Raw genomic sequence first — 17011 nt, forward strand, 5'->3', positions numbered from 1 at the left:
TTTTCCAGTTTCACGTGAATGGTAGCCTCACGTGAATAATAGAGAATGTCACCTATCCTTACATGCCCTCTGCTTCATCCGAATGTGTCGCCTACCTCTAATTGCCCTCTGCTTCATCCGAATGTATCACTGGCAATATTATTATTATTATTATTTTGCAGTGAAAGAATTTTTATTACTATTAATAATAATATTTCCATTATTATTATTATTATTTCACTGCAAAATAATCAGTGTAGAAGTTACAGGTCTACTTGGAAGTAAATCCTTTGGATCTGAAGGAGGTTGCATCTGCACGGGGAAATAATCCGGTTTGATTCCACTTTAACTGTTCTGGATTACTGCTATGGAATTCTGGAAACTGTAGTGTCATGAGACATTGAGCCTTCTCTGCCAGAGAGCTCTGGTGCCTCAGCAAGCTAATAACTTGTTGTTGTTGTTGTTATTTTAAAAATAAATTATTATTATTATTATTATTATTATTGGAATTGGAGTTTGTTGTGGGGTCCTTGGCTCGAGGCTGTGGAATTCTGGGAATTGGAATTTGTTGTGGGGTCCTGGGCTCAAGACAATGGGATTCTGGGAGTTGAAGTTTGTTGTGGGATCTTTGGCTCGAGGCTATGGAATTCTGGGAGTTGGAGCTTCTACCCCAGCCTCTGGTGGCCCCCTCCTTTGCTCCCATCTCTAGCCTCCTGTTTAATTCCCTTCATCCCTGTCATCTACATCTAAATGTACCCTTCCGAGCACCGGAAACAAATGGGGCAAAACTGCAGCACGGCATCATGGGAAATGTGGGACCTTGGAGGTTTGGGGGGTGTACCAGGACGGAAGCAAAGTTGCATTCCACACCAGACCAATTAGGAATGAAATTGAAGTGAGCTTGGAAGCAACTTCTGTGAATTCGCTTGTTACCGAATTCAACAAAATGAGGAGTCACTTTGGATTCACTGCAGAAGCACCACGGAACAACCCTCCCTAGAAAGCAATCACGTGTGATAATACATCACATTATCGCATGAATTTGCATTATTGGACCTGCAGTCACGTCGGATCAGAGCTGCAAAAAACCCTGTGTGATAAAGCCCTAAGATTGCAGGGTACTTTGCAGTGAGAGTACAGTACCTGCAAACGCAGGAACAGAATAGAGGAAAAGCAGTCTTGCCAAGGAGAAAGGATGATAAATAAGCTGATTTTCTCTAAACTTTCTCTTCCACAAGTAACCTTATTTGCAAGATGGGATGGCTGGCATTCCAACTCATAGTAGGAGTGAGATCATTCAGACTGTGAAGAAGAGATTTGCAGGACAGCTGATACCAGCTTTTTTCAAGATAAAGACATGGCAATTCAGATGCCATGAGAAAAGCTTCATTTGGCACTAAGAGAACATGGCAAAAGCCTCAGAGTCAAGCTCTCCCTTTTCCACCCAGACGTCTAAGTTCCTGGTTTGTGGCAAACCCATAGTTTGCTGATACATTAGAATTGCCTGGCTATGGTTTGTGCTTCTCCTGCAAACTAGGACTGCAAGCTGCTCTTTGAAGCTTGAAGGCCAAAGGTTCCCTATCTCTGCTTTAAATTAAGAAACTTCCAGATCCAGTTATTCTTATTTTTGTTATTCCTTTATAGTACATTATGTCAAAGTCATATAGACCCTAATAAAAATTTGGTAGGATAGTATGAACAACAACAACAACAAAAATTCAACATTTTTAAAATTAAAATATTGCATTTTCTTTATATACTAAGCCCTAGAAGAGCTGTTCATGCTACACAATGATTTGTGCTATTATTCCACTTTAATAGCCATGGTTCCATCCTATGGAATTCTGAGAGTCGTAGTTTGGTAAGGCACTAGAGCACTCTGGCTGAGAGTCTAAATGCCACCCTGTAAACTGCCAATCCCAGGTTTCTATAGGAGGGGACCATAGCATTAAAGTGGAATCATAGTGCTATAATTCTGTAGTGTGAATAGGTCCACAGACCTAAGGAATGCAATAACATATAAAGACGATCACCTGTGGTCATTTGACCCCACTTTTGTGGCAACTTAAGTGCCCACCAGTCTCCAAAGAACCCCCAAACCCATCCATTTTTTAATTGCCATGATTTGTGGACACATTTTACCCCCAAACATATGAAAATAGGCAAAAATAACTCCCACAAGCACCCCTGAACCCCCTACTATTCTATAGATATTAGGCGATTTGGTAAGTGGATAAGGAGACAGATACAGTGCACCCTTGCTTTATGCGGGGATCCATTTTGGATTCAACCCCATAAAGCAAATACCGCCTATGCTCGAGGCCCATTTAAATGAATGGGGCTCATGCTCATGGCGATGCGGTGGCATGGCGATGCGGGCGCACAACCTATTAGTCCCTATGGGAAGCGCTGCCCCTTCTTCCCACATGGCTTTCAGCCACCTAAAGTGCACCCACGTATGACACGGGAGCACTGTAATTAATATCCCCCCTTTTCCCCAGCATGGAACCTGTTTTCCCTTGCAGTCTCTCTCAAAATAACGACAGGAGGTGTTGTATGTTATATCATAGAAGGATGTAAGACTCTCATAGAAATGGGCTCTTTGCATGCTAAATGCTAGTGTTAGAACTGCAACACTGGCCAACTAAAAATAGCGCCCTTGTATAGAGAGTCAGTATGGCATAGTGCAGTGGTTCTTAACCTTAATAATAGTAATAATAAAATTTTTATTTGTATACCGCTTTTCCTTCTGATCAAAGCGGTTCACAGTATCATGCAGTGCTTCCTAATGCTGCGACCCTTTAATACAGTTCCTCATGTTGTGCTGACCCCCAACAGATAGAGGAGCGGTATCTCAGTTTCTAAGACCATCGGAAATATGTGTTTTCTGATAGTCTTAAGCAAACCCTGTGAAATGGTCATTGAACCCCCAAAGGGGACGTGACCCACAGGTTGAGAACTGCTGGCGTACTGGTTTGAGCACTGGGCTTCAGCTCTGGAAACCAGGGTTCAATTCCCACTCAGCCATGAAACTCACTGGGTGACCTTGGGCAGGTCACATACTCTCAGCCTTAGGGGAAGACCATAGCAAACCTCCTCTCAACAAATCTTGCCAAGAAAACCTCATGATAGGGAAACCCGTCTTTGGGTCAACATAAGTTGAAAATGACTTGAAGGTATACAATACACACACAAGGATAGTATGGTAACCTGAAACCATTAATTATCAATAACATTATTGACATTTTCCCCATTACTTAGTTTATGAATCCATTAAATCTTTGTGACTATATTTCAAACATATCTGAAGCAACTCAGCTAGCTGAGGAATCATTTCCCTTGCATTATGTGGGGAAATTGTGATAGTCTTGAAATAGATGTACAGTATAAATACTGTAAAGGCATCAGATATTATCTTATCTTGGACTTTAAGTAGGGTCAGTCCTGGTTAGTACTTAGATGAGAGACTGCCAGGAAATCCCAAGTGCTGTAGGCTATATTTTGGAGGAAGGCAATGGCAAATCACCTCTGAGTACTCTTTGCCTAAGAAACCCTGTTCATAGGATCGGCATAAGTGGACCAACAACTTGAAGGCACATGTGTGTGCATGCACACACACACACTTTTTTGATAGAAGACACACATATTCTGTATAAGAAATAAGCAGGGTACTGTGAGGCTTTTTCCTATGAAAAATAGATTGTAAATAGGCTGACCCTACTTAGTTTCCAAGATAAGATAAGATCCGGTGCCTTTATGGTATTTATATAGTACTTTTCTTTCAAGACTATCACAATTTCTACACATAATGCAGGAGAAATTATTCCTTCACCAGCACAATCAATCAGGTTATATTTGAAAGAGAAAAAGTGGACCAGATGTGTAGAACTATCTGGGTGGTGATGTAAATATCCCACACAGGTATAACTGGTTTAGTAATGGGTTTGCTTAAAATCAGTGTCAAATGACAGGTCATTTCTCTGAAAAGAAATTTACTAGCTCTGTGAGTTCAGGAAGTTAAAATAAATGTTACCTTTGATTCGCTTTTTTAAAAGTGCAGGTGCTGTCTTCACAACTGAAAATAGTTCTAATAATACAAACACTGGGTGTGCCAAAGCTGAAACATTAATTTTAAAGCTCCCATTGTCATCTGAGTCATTCTTAAGAGACCAAAAACAGTGGGAACAAGAATTTATGCAGACTTCTAGGGATTATTGTACAAACAAGACTGGCAAAGGCTAATAACTGCAAACAAAATACCAATAAGGTAGGATTAAGGGAGTTAAAGAAAATGCAACCCATCCAGTCATAACTACCTAAGAATAACTTTGTTGCATCAAATGAAAAATCCATCTAGCACTGCACATGGGAAAATATTTTTGGACTAAGTTCACCCGCTAACTCTCTGACATTTGCCCTACTCCAGAATCCCCATCCAATCTGGCCAACATCCATCCTGCCTGTGGGATTCTAGGAGCTGTAATTCTTCTCACTCATTACTTTCCCCAGCTCTGATCTAATCCAACATCTGGTTTCCTGCAACAACGACTAATTGGATACTGCTAGTGAAATGCATAATTCGTTTTCCTGCCGTGGCCAGTCTCTGCAATAGAAATAGCAACAACAACAAAATGTAACTGCTAGGGCTCAGGGTCTGGCCCCTCTTCTTTAGTTCTCAGAGCAACGGAGGGAATTTCAGGGTGAAAGTGCTGCCTTGATGTGTCTGCATGTGTGTGGATTTAGACCATTTGTTAGACTTGATGCTTTTTTACTTGGATATCATCAGGACTTGCGCTGCTGCAACCCTGGTGACATTACAAGGTGTCATTATTCAGTTATAGTTTTTGGCTTTGAACTCCCAGCGCTTGGGATAATCTGCTGTGGCAACCCTAGAGCAGGGGCATCTCGGGGGGGGGGGGGCTGCAGACTGCACCTAACAGGGGGTGACACAACTGCTCTGCAAACATCTGCCTTTGAGCAGAAATGGGCTGTGGCATTCACCTGCTTCCCTTTAAAACACTGAAGAGATGGGCTGAATGGGATGATGATCAGTGGGAAGAGAAAGGAAAGGCCCCAAAATAAATAAATAAATAAACAAACAAACAAACACACACACACACACACACACACATTCTTTTAAAAATCTCACCTTACCAAATTTTCAGTTTAACCATATGAAACAATGTACATGTAAATACAATTAGGCTGTGTGTATGATAGTGCAATTTAAAAGTATAATTTACATTTTGCTGGTTGTTTCTGTCAGAACAATTGCCATTATATTCAGTGATATACAGGAATAAAAATTTAGGAGTAACATTAGTACAAAAAATATTACTAAGGATTCTGTAAGGTGTACTATGGGAGGAGATCAATGGGGGCAGAGGTGTGACATCATGAATTACCACATGAGTGAGGCCAACCCTAGTGATGCCCCTGCCCTAGAGGCAGCTCTTAGAGACTGGCATCAGGTGAGTTCACTCTCTGGTACAGCCAGCTGCTCTTCTGTCTTCTGCTTGAGAAACAACACAGGGGCACCAGAAAGCTGACTAGGGCCAAATGCTTGGCTCTAAAGTTCTTAGAACCAGGCTCTGTGGGCAAGGGGCCTTGAAAAGCACTTATGTTGCATATGTGGTGTATGAGCATGTTTTGTCCACCATGAATTAGCCCCGCAGAGCCACTCTTTGGGCTGTCACTCTCTCCATAGAGCTCACTCTCCTACTCCTGTCTTATTCTGACAGGATCCCCAGAATGAAACTAAAAGCGGATAGGAACAATGGAGAGGGTAGGTGGAGGAACTGGTATTGGCAATGTCCCCTCCTGTCTCAGGCAGCTGGACAGCTTGTGCTGGAGAAACTCCAGGGTCATTTTAGTTACATGGAAAAACACTAACACTCGCCTGCTTGCAGATCTTTTTATGACATCTCACTGAATATTTACTGAGACTTATTTCATATTACTGGCATACCTCATACCTTAGTAAAGTCTCTGATGGCAAAGCTCCTTTTTACACAGTCTTTTTATGCCCCCAGCCCCCTTTTTTCCTTCTCATCCTTCACTTTGCTGGAGTTTTTGGAGCAAAATAGACTTCCAATGTTGTGTCACTGCAGTATGTCATATTTTAAAAAGTATAAATCTAAACCAGGGGTAGGCAACCTTTTTGAGCCGGGGGCTGGGTTGGTGTCCCCCAGACCACGGGGGGGGCATAGATGTAGACTACAGCTCTCATTATCACCTCCCTGAGTCAGCTAGAGATTATAGGCTCTGTTAATGTTGTTGTTGTTGTTGTTGTTGTTGTTGTGTGCCTTCAAGTTGTTTCTGACTTATGGTGACCTTAAGGTGAACCTATCATAGGATTTTCTTGGCAACATTTGTTCAGAGGAGGTTTGCCATTGCCTTTACCTGAGGCTGAGAACATGTGACTTTCCAAAACATTTAGGAGATACCAGGATAGGGAAGGCTAACCTAAAATCAGGATATAATTGCCTGTGATAAGGAGAGAGACATGATATATCTCTCCCTTCTTACCCATCTTCCGCCTGTCTTGATAAACTGTGAGCCATGATATTATCTTTACCTTTTATGTACTGAATGGAAAAATTGAAATCTTGGAATATTAGACTTCACCTTAATAATTTACCATTGTTAGCTTTCATGTGATTCAGCCAACATAAGGGTGAATTATCTGTTTTTATCACAAACTTTCTTGCCCATAAACACAGTTTTAGCTTGGCTTGGGCCCAGAGTACTCGAGGGAATGCCTTCTTCCCTATTGTCCGTCCCGCACACTAAGTTCCTCTGGAAGAAATCTACTACAGCCAAAAAGATCTAGGCTAACATCAGTCTCCCAGAGGGCCTTTTCTACTACTGCTCCAAAACTATGAAACGACCTGCCAGAGAAGATCCGTCACATTTCCACTCTAACAGCTTTTAAGAAAACCCTCAAGACGGATCTCTTCCGGCAGGCCTTTCCAACTTAGTTACCCTCCCCAGATATAGAAATATTTGTCCCCTCACCTGTCTATTCTTCCCCGCCTATGTTTCTGCCTATTTTTTGGTTGTATAATGTTTTTAATGTTTTTATACTATTACTGTTTAATTCTGTTTTAGAACTAGGAATGGCGGGGTAGGTCTAGGGTTTGATTTTTTAACTCTATTGTAATCTGATGTATTTTATTGTTGTAACTTGCCCGGATTCTTCGTGATTGGGTGGGCTAGAAATAAATCTTTATTATTATTATTATTATTATTATTATTATTATTATTATTAGTATTTTGTTCAATACTATGGCCATACATTGTTTCTCAATAGTGGCCAAATGCTTCTCCCTTGGTAACAACTTTTTACTTAGAAATAACACACAATGTAACTGACCATCTTTATCTTCTTGACTTAGTACTGCCCCTGTTCCTACCTTGGAGGCATCTGTGGTTACTACAAAAGGTTTTGAATAATCTGGAGCCACCAATATGGGCGCAGTAGTTATCAATCATTTCCATTAATTAAAGGCGTTATTACACTTTCTGACCATTGGATTTTAACAGGTTTCTCCTTCTTGGTCAAAGGACTTGCAATGGAATAAACTTCCTATAATAACCTGTCAATCCAAAAAATGATCTGACACCCTTCTTTGAAGTCGGAATCAGGCAGTTAATTATAGCTTCGACTTTTGAAGTTTCAGCCTTGATGTTTCCACTTCCTACCACATATCCTAGGTACCGGCTTTCTCTTTTCCCAACATGACATTTAGAACTTTTAACAGTTACACCACTCTTTTTATGTCTATCTAGGACTTCTGATAGGTATTGAATATGATCCTCCCAAGAATTACTAAACGCACCAGTGTCATCAATATAAGCCACTATGTAATGTTTTAAACCAGCCAGTATCTTATCCACTAATGTTGGAAAGTAAACCAAAAGGTAATAGAGTAAACTCACTCAAACCCACATGTGTAATACAGGCCATTTTTGACTGATCTTTTGGACTCATGGGTACCTGCCAATAACCTTTGATCAAATCTAAGGTACTCATATACTGGGCCCTACCCATCTTTTCAATTAAATTCTCAAACCTGGGCATAGAGTAAGCGTTCGTCTGTGTTATCTTGTTAAGTCATCTATAATCTACACAGAATCGAATGGTTTGATCAGCCTTTTCTACTAATACTATAGGTAAAGCCCAAGGACTCTCCGAAGGTATGATGGTTCCCATCTTAAGCATCACCTTGATCTCATTAGCAATGGTATCGGCCAAATGACACGTTACTCTATGTGGTGAAGTGGCAATAGAACCAGCTTCTCCCATTTTGATATGATGGTACACCCCTTTTACTCTACTGGGTAGATTTGAAAAAAATAGCTTTATATTTATTTAGTACATAAAAATTTAGAAACTTACTCTTGCAATAGGTTTTCCTGCTTAGGTTGTGCAATACTGCCCTCTGCCTGCAGAAAAAAAAACATTTATGCATTTTCTCCCTTGCCAAGGCCTGAAATTATGAGACTTGCAAGCCAATTAACTTACAGTATAGACTCGACTATAAGTCAAACTCATGTATAAGATGAAGGCAGGTTTGGGGGCCAAAATTATGGATTTTGATAAGACCCATGGATAAATTGACAGTAAAATTTAGGAGCATGTAACAAAGGATCTAAAGGATGAAGCAACAAAAAACAATGGCAGAGAACGTACAAAATAGGTGTGCGTGTGTGTGTGTGTGTGTGTGTGTGTGTGTATTAGTGCTTCCAAACAGATTATACTCTTGCCTTCCAAAGGAAGGATGGTGCCTTCGTTTTTAAGAAGAGTTAAAATACAGTACTTACACTGACCCATGGATAAGTTGACTCAGATTTTTTGGTTCAATTTTTTGACTAAGATTTCTAGACTTATACATGAGTATATACAGTGAAATCCTCTTCCTCTTCTTAGTTCTCAAGGAGCTATTGCCACGGAGAGATACAAACATTTGAATAAAAATAAAATAAATAAATAACGAGTACAGCAAACTCTCATCCAAAAGCAATGTATCCTCCCATAGAAGTTTAAGTTGTACCTGACCCACCATTTGCCCATTTCTCTCTCTTCCCCTCTCCCCTACTCCAGTCACCTTGTATCAGTCTTGTAGTTTTCTCAGCATAGCCCATGGTTTTTTTAAAAAAAGAAATGAGCATTTAATTCAGGGGTCAGCAACCTACGGGCCGCAGGCCACATGTGGCCCGCTGAGCTGTTGGGACCGGCCCCAGCTCGGTCCTGCCGCCGACTGCCACCACCAAAGGCCCCACGGGGCCTTTGGCCTGTCGCGGAAGCGCACAGGGCCTCTAGCGCAGGCAAGCGGGGCCATTGGCCTCCAGCGCAGGCGCACGGGGAGGAGGAGGAGGAGGAGGGAGGAAGGAAGGAAGGAGCAGGAGGAGGAGGAGGATTTCCATTCCATTTTTACAGGTCTGCTTTGTTTTAACAATGATGATGATAGTGATGGTGATATTGATATGAGCCAGCTTCAGAGGCACGGCCAATGTAAATTGCTGTGATTTTTACAAACTCATGCGCAGTGAAGAAAAACCACAGCCCCTTGACCAATTACACACTTCTGAGAAGTACACTTGGTGCAAGAACTGTGAAACCACCTTGACATGTTCAATATGCATAGCCATGTGAACCCATGTTCAGTGTGAAACCCAAAGAGTTTGGTTATGCAATAAGCCTCTGAAATATGCAAGAGGCCATGTTAAGTAAAGCCATGTTCAATGCCCAAATGTGCTGTTTGGAATGGGGGGAGGGGGGGGTTGGCCAGAAAGGGAAGTCCATTTCTGCCATCTGTCTAGGAATATGCCCAAATGTCCTCCATTTTGATCATGCCTAAGAAACATGCATTTATATTAACATTTTTAAAAAATCATCAATTTTTTTCGCATGTCCTCCATTTAAAAAAAACGTGTCCTACATTTGAAAATGTTGTCCTATATTATTTAATTATTTATTTTTGCCCCCGCCCCCCCCCCCCCCCCGTGGTCTGGGGGACACCAACCCGGCCCCCGGTTCAAAAAGGTTGCCTACCCCTGATTTAATTGAACCAAAGAAATCACCATACACACAGAGCTTTCATTGTTTTGGGGGAAAAAAACAAACAAGCAACCTGCCATGCAAAGTACTATGGGAGGAACATGTCTGATGAATGAATTAGAGAAAGAATTGCATTTGGCTGATTTTGGCAGACAGAGATCTGTATGTGCTGTCATTTATAAAGTGTACCAATTCAGAACACAAGTGGGATGATGATTTGCATTTGACTTGGTTCTACCCATTGAACAACAAATCTGGCTTGCTGCTGTCACACTCATACCCTCCAATATTTCACAGATTAAAACTGGGGCACATGTGGCTGAGTAACATCAAAATGAGGTCAAAAGATGTGGCCAGGCAACAAGAGGATAGAAATTAATAAAGAGGAAGAACACACAAAACTATTATTTCAAGCAGCGAAATCCTGGGATGTATATACTGAGTTAAGAAAGGGCAAAACTGAGCCCCTTTCTCTCCTCTCTCTCTCTTGCTGAGTTAATTAAGGGAAAATTACTCCTGGCCTTTGTACTCATTTTTTGGCATCTGAAATAAGTCAAGGATGAAGGGGAAAGTGGAATGAGGAGAGAGAAACCAGGACATTTTAAAAGCAGCAAAGAAAGTGGGACAGCAGAGGATTAACCAAGGGTGTACCTGGCAAACAGAAAGAGCTGGAAGGAATATATGTATCACACATGAGTGTTTCTTAGATCTTTCCTTGCTCAGTTCTTTCCCTTTAGTACCACTAGCGGAGTGTGGGGGGTGCACAGTGCACTGGGTGTCACTCCAGAAGAGGGATAACACTTGGTTGCCCCCCCCCCCCCGCTGTCACCTCGTTCTCTTCATGAGAACAGTATCATGAGGAAAACGAAGCAGGGGCACCAAAGGAACCAAGGGCCCCCCACCTTGCTGCCATCATCTTGGTGCAGTGCGCAACAATGAGGGAGTATGCCCAAGCCCCCTCCCCTGCTGCGTGCTGCTCTACTTGTGAGTAGAATAGGATGTGGGTAGTGGTGGCTGGGTACGCTTCCTCCCTGCCACACAACACTCTACACGTAGAATGGCATGTGACAGAGATGGAGCATGCCCAGCCCCACTCCATCTCTGTCACATGCCACACGGTGTTCTACTTACTAATAGAGCGGTGTGTGGAAGTGAGGTAGGCAGCACCCTTTTGGCCCTGTCACCAGATGCCTTGCCTGGAAGCCCTACTCCCCACACGGGTGACACTCCAGGCAGTGACACCACTGCTTATATAGAGTACTTAACTTTTTCACCTTCCCTTCCCTCTTCTCCCTTCTTAACTAGTTCCCTTTGCATATGCTCAGCAGCACTTTGCTTCTTGGTTTTATGTTCTAATGGTTCTTTTCCATAGCCCCAGAGCAGTCCAAAGCATGTCTAATCAGAAGAAGTGAAAATCAGCCAGTATGGTGTATTGAGCCTATCATATAACTCTGGAGAACAGGGTTCAAAACCCTGTTCAGCCATGGAAACCCACTGGACGACCTTGGGCAAGTCACATTCTCTCAGCCTCAGAGATGGCAATGGCAAACCCCCTCTGAAGAAACATGCCAAGAAAACACTGTGATAGGTTCACCTTAGGGTCATCATAAGTCAGAAACAACTTGAAGGCACAACACATGCACAAAGTCTTGTCTTTGTGTGTTTTTCAGACTGCAGTCTGGCTCACCAATAAGCATTTTGATCCTTTAACAGCTTGTTCTCATTCTTCCCTCTATTCTGAGGTATGCATGTGCAATGCACTTTTTTGGATTACAAAAACCCCAGTAACAAGGAAACATGTGAACACTTTCAAATGGCTGGGCCTCTGTTACAGTCTGTTGCAGCAAAAACAATTAAGAATCCTGAGGCATCTTAAAAACAAATCAAATTTGTTAGTAATTTATTAGGACATATGTCGTTGTGGATATCATTCATTTCATCAGATGCATGACAAAGTTCTGGTTAAACTTCATATCAGATGTAATGTATGTAATCCTGCAGGAGGGAGGAAGTTTGGGGAGCCATTTTGCTAACATAGCCTATCACCATAGGCCCTGGTCTAAAAAATGACTTACAGTGTAGTAAATGGCCAATAGATAGTCAGCCCTCACCTCCAGAAAATTAATTTCAGAGGCACTAAACCTATGCAGGCCTTAAGACATTTTGCAGCTCTCTTGCTTTTCCAGTTCCTAGTAGCTTTAGAGATAGTAGTATGCTCTCATTCCTTCCTTTGTTTATAAACCTAATATTATAATCTGTCAAAGGAAGATTAGAGAGAAAAGTGGGACTTATTTTAAAGATTCACACCTGAACTGAAAGGGGTGGGGGTGGAATAGCTTTCACTGATTTTTTTGGAGGGGCACCCTAACTTTCTGAACAGTGTGTCCACACTACAAGTGTCATGCAGGCCCTGCTTGTAAGTACCACTTCTGAATCCTCACCATCTGTAATGATAATTTCCCCAGGGATACATACAACGAGCACTTGATCTTAGAAAGATATTAATACCTGTTGATACCTTTTTTTCCCTCTGAAGATAAACTGCCCACGCTATTATAGAAATAACTGGTCTTGTCTATTATTAGGACTGCATTTTCTTCAAGTAGGGTTGGGAATCATGCAGGCCTCCAGTTTTTGGACTGCAACTCCCAGTATGTCTCAGTACTGGCTGTTGGCTAAGGCTGATAGAACCTGCATTCCAACACCTGGAGGGTTATATGATTCCTGGGCAAAAGCTAACAAAATGATATTCAACACAGAAAAATGTAAGGTACTGCACTTAGGGCACAAAAATGTAATGCATAGATATAGGCTTAAGGAGACTACATGTGAAAGGGATCTAGGCGTCCAAGTAGACCACAACCTGAACATGAGTCAACAGTATGATGCTGCAGCTTAAAAGGCCAATGCAATTTTAGGCTGCATCAATAGAAGTATAGTGTCTAGATTAAGGGAAGTAATATGGGACTGCTTTGGTCAGGCCACACCTAGTATACTGTATCCAGTTCTGGGCACCACAATTCAAAAAGGATGTGGAGAAACTAGAGCATGTCCAGAGGAGGGTGACTAAAATTGTGAAGGGTCTGGAAACCATGCCCTATGAGGAACAACTTAGGGACCTGGGGATGTTTAGCCTGGAGAAGAGAGGTTAAGAGGTGATATGATAGCCCTGTTTAAATATTTGAAGGGATGTCATGTTGAGGAGGGAGCAAGCTTGTTTTCTGCTGCTCCAGAGGACAGGACCCGGAACAATGGATGCAAGCTCCAGGAAAAGAGATTTCACCTCAACATTAGGAGGAACTTCCTGACAGTAAGAGCTGTTTGACAGTGGAACACACTCCCTCGGAGTGTAGTGGAGTCTCCTTCCTTGGAGGTCTTTAAACAGAGGCTGGATGGCCATCTGTCAGGGATGCTTTGATTGAGAGTTCCTGCATGGCAGGGGGTTGGACTGGATGGCCCTTGTGGTCTCTTCCAACTCTACAATTCTATGATTCTAAGTCAAATGTTGTGTATTACACTGCTTTTACTCAAGTACATTGCTATTAAAATACAATACAAACTCTATTCATCCTTATTAGCCATAGATTATAAAGAGAATTATTACCACCATACCTGCCTACTCTCATCTGATATTAGAAGGGCCTGCTTAATACCTGGATGGTAGATCATCAGGATTATCCAGGTACAACTAGGAAAAAAATCTTGCCTGATACACTAGAGACATTTTGGACAGTCTGAGTTGATAATCCTGGGCTAGATGGACCAATGGTTTGACTCAGTATAGTTCAGTTTCCTGAGTTCCTAATTATTTGTTCAAGTGAGAACTTAGTTGTTGTTTTTTTTCATTGTTCCAAACTAGTCTGACTAGCAGAAGACCTAGTTTCGGGCTACACCCTTCTCTTGCTCAGGACTAGGTCCTAATACAGAGGATGTATCTCCAACCAGTATCTCTCTAGCCTAATTGCTACCTAGTAGAATATCACATGCTGACTCCACCATTTGTACTGCTGGGTGGCTAGTGAAGTCACCTCTGTTATGAAAGGTCTTCATTGCCTCTTCCTTTCCCTGAGGCATTTGCCCAACAACCACCAGACCATTTTTAAAGCTGCTGAGGGGAATTCTGGATTAGAAAAAAAAAGAACCAATTTTTCAAGGAAGTTAAATACAAAGAAAGTATTTTATTAAAATTATTATTTACTAAGGGAGAGAACACAGATTTGAGGGCTCGGAGAGCAGTGCAGGGTTTTTACATGAATTAATCTGCCCACTACAAGGCACAATAAGTGAGCCCATTTTGTCTTCTCCTTTAAAGGCACATTTGCAAATCATATCATTACCTTCCCCACTCCATTCTGCACTTTCACTGAGCATATTTAGACAGTTCCACACTTTATATATCTGGTCCTTGCAAACAGCTGTTGACCTCAGCCAGCAGTGGTTTGCACACAAGTAAAAAGTCCTTATATACACATACACAAAACAAAATCACATGCCATCATCACCCCCAAAAGGTGGAAATACAGAAATATTTTCTGCTCTTTCCCTCACCTTCATAATGGAGGGCATTTCCAAAGAAGTAGAAGAGCTATACATTGAACTGACTTCAGCGGATAGCCTTCTACTTGTTTCTCCACACGCAATTGGTATTTGGTCCAGTTTCCAAAGCATCCTTTGACAGAGCTACTAGCTTCTCAGGAGCATGAAAGTGAGAATTAATTACAAATAATTTAAGAGCAACTCTATTCATACAACTGCCACTCTGAGAGCAATGGAAGTAGTACCCTGGTGGCCCCTGCTCCAGATAACAATTAGACAGAAGATTCTATCAGACTGGGGATTGGGGGCAAGGGAGAAAGATTTTTAAAATCCATTATATTGAATGATAGACAAGAGGACTCTGGCTTGGCTTGCGATCAGCAGTGTCAAGATACTCAAAGTATTAACAGGCACAGCTTTACACATTCTTTGCATTGATATCTAGGATTGGTCAGAATGGAAAAGCTGGAACATAATCTTCTTCCTTCAATTCATCCCTGCTAATTTTGTCCTTAGCTTCTACTTCCCTTATAATGTTCCCAAGAAACAGTCCCATGGTTCTCAGATTCTCCTTTCTTGTGAAATTATTTTGAAAACTGGCTATGAAGAAGAATCCATATATGGCACTACTTTAGTAAAGGAATGCTTTGAATTTAACAAAGTTGAGGGCAAGGAGGAATGTGCTATTCCACAAGATTCACTGTGTATTCAAGAGAAAATCTGAGAATACCAGAACATTATTTTTACAGTCACATTTTGGTTCTAAAAAATAAATACATACACAGGTGCATCACTCAAAACACGCAGGCTACTGAACTACTCAGTTTAACATTAAAAGCAGAAATCATAATTTTGGAGGTAGAAACAGAAGGGAGGATAGAGCAGTTAAGAAGAGAACAAATGTAGATCCAGACTTTTCATTTGGGGAAATGTTTCATGGGTGAAAACTATACTTAAATCCAATGACCATAATATATGTATTCCACTGTGGTGTCTATACCCAGAAGCTGGGTATTCAAGGTGCACTCCCAATTTGTACTTAAGGTACATGGGTGTACCTACTATAGGCTCTAGAAAACTTAGGACAGTCTCACTTCAGTGGCCAATCAAACATTTGACTACCATGTACAAGCTCACATGGATATAGCTACTGGATCTGGAACTCAAGAAGCACCACTTACTTCAAGTACTTAGACCCTTGGATTTAAGATCACTTTGATTTTGTCATGATTTTGGGGGAGGGAATAATCAACAGTTTTATGACTCCCCCTCCCCCCAAAAGAAATGTAGACTTCATTATATTTGTGGGACAATGGAAAATCCATACCAAATCAAACCATGGTTCCTTCAATAGCTACAGCAAGTCTTTATATTGAAAATAATTTTCCCTCCCATTGAAGAACTAAGAAAAATACCAACACGGAGTCATCAATGTATGTCCACAAAGGGAAAGGTGAGGAGACTATAATCTTGTTATTCCTCTTCCTCAGCAGCTGTCACGCATTCAAGACAACTGGAAAGGCTTGTGAGACGGGTAGAATTTGATAGTCTAAGAGAAGGGAAAACAAAGGGATGGGGGAATCCTTCAGCTGTAGGCCTCTTCTTCAAAAGTATTACCAAACTTTAAAAAAAAAACATTGTCCCCCCTCCCAGTTGTGGAGGGTAGCTCTTCAGAATCAAATTGGTTTTGTGGTGCTGTTGTAAACCAGATGCTCTGTGTCCTCTGTAGTGGAAAGAACTGAAGAGAGTGTGGAGTTGGCTGCAGTAGCTGGCTGGCGTCGGCGACGGTATGTTTTTCTATTCTTCAGGCCAAAGTAGCCAAGAATTGCCAATACTATCATAATGCACACTCCAAGGAGCACTGCAATGGCAACTTCAAAAGAGCCTGTGAGAGATGGAAAGGAATCACCATTTAAGGCAAGCCAGCAGTCTCAGGAAGCAAAAAACAAGGGAATGCTATCAAAAGAATGTATTTACACCAAAGTCAGCAGCAGCATAAGATTTGAGGCAAACCTCGTTGTAACATTAGAAGCTTAGAATACATCAGCTTGATCATAGTGGCAGCATTTATTTATTGACTGAACCAAAAGTGTTAGGTTGTCACATGTGCCCCTCCACCCAGGATCATTTGTCCCCCCCCCCCCCACTCCACTACCTGCCTATGAGAAGGAGTTCAGAAGCTCTGGCTTTCAAAGCTTTGGCCTACTGTTTCCAAATCCAGAAGGCAAACAGACAAATCCAGCAAATTATTATTATTATTAACACTGATTATATAAAACAAGCCAACTTCAGAACACACGTGATAAAGCTTTCAACCAATTATAATTAAGTAATCACAGTTTTATGTTTGGATGATAACCTGAAGTACAATTTATCCTAAAATGTGTGAATCTAGAAAGAGAGTTAAACCTGATTTCTGCCAGATAGGCCAAA

General features: G+C 41.5%; 1 protein-coding gene across 1 annotated transcript in view; it reads right to left on the reverse strand.

The window, feature by feature from the left end:
- Positions 1-14200: 14200 nt before the first annotated feature.
- Positions 14201-17011, reverse strand: part of SPINT1 (serine peptidase inhibitor, Kunitz type 1) — a 59720-nt gene continuing 56909 nt past the window's right edge. The window contains exon 10 of the mRNA XM_089523155.1: positions 14201-16463. Coding sequence (XP_089379281.1) covers positions 16255-16463 — 209 coding nt within the window. The 3' untranslated portion in view covers positions 14201-16254. The remainder of the gene's footprint in view (positions 16464-17011) is intronic.

This window comes from Sceloporus occidentalis, unplaced genomic scaffold, assembly GCF_023333645.1.
Source record: "Sceloporus occidentalis isolate IW3139 unplaced genomic scaffold, rSceOcc1.0.p SCAF_4, whole genome shotgun sequence".
Taxonomy (NCBI): domain Eukaryota; kingdom Metazoa; phylum Chordata; class Lepidosauria; order Squamata; family Phrynosomatidae; genus Sceloporus; species Sceloporus occidentalis.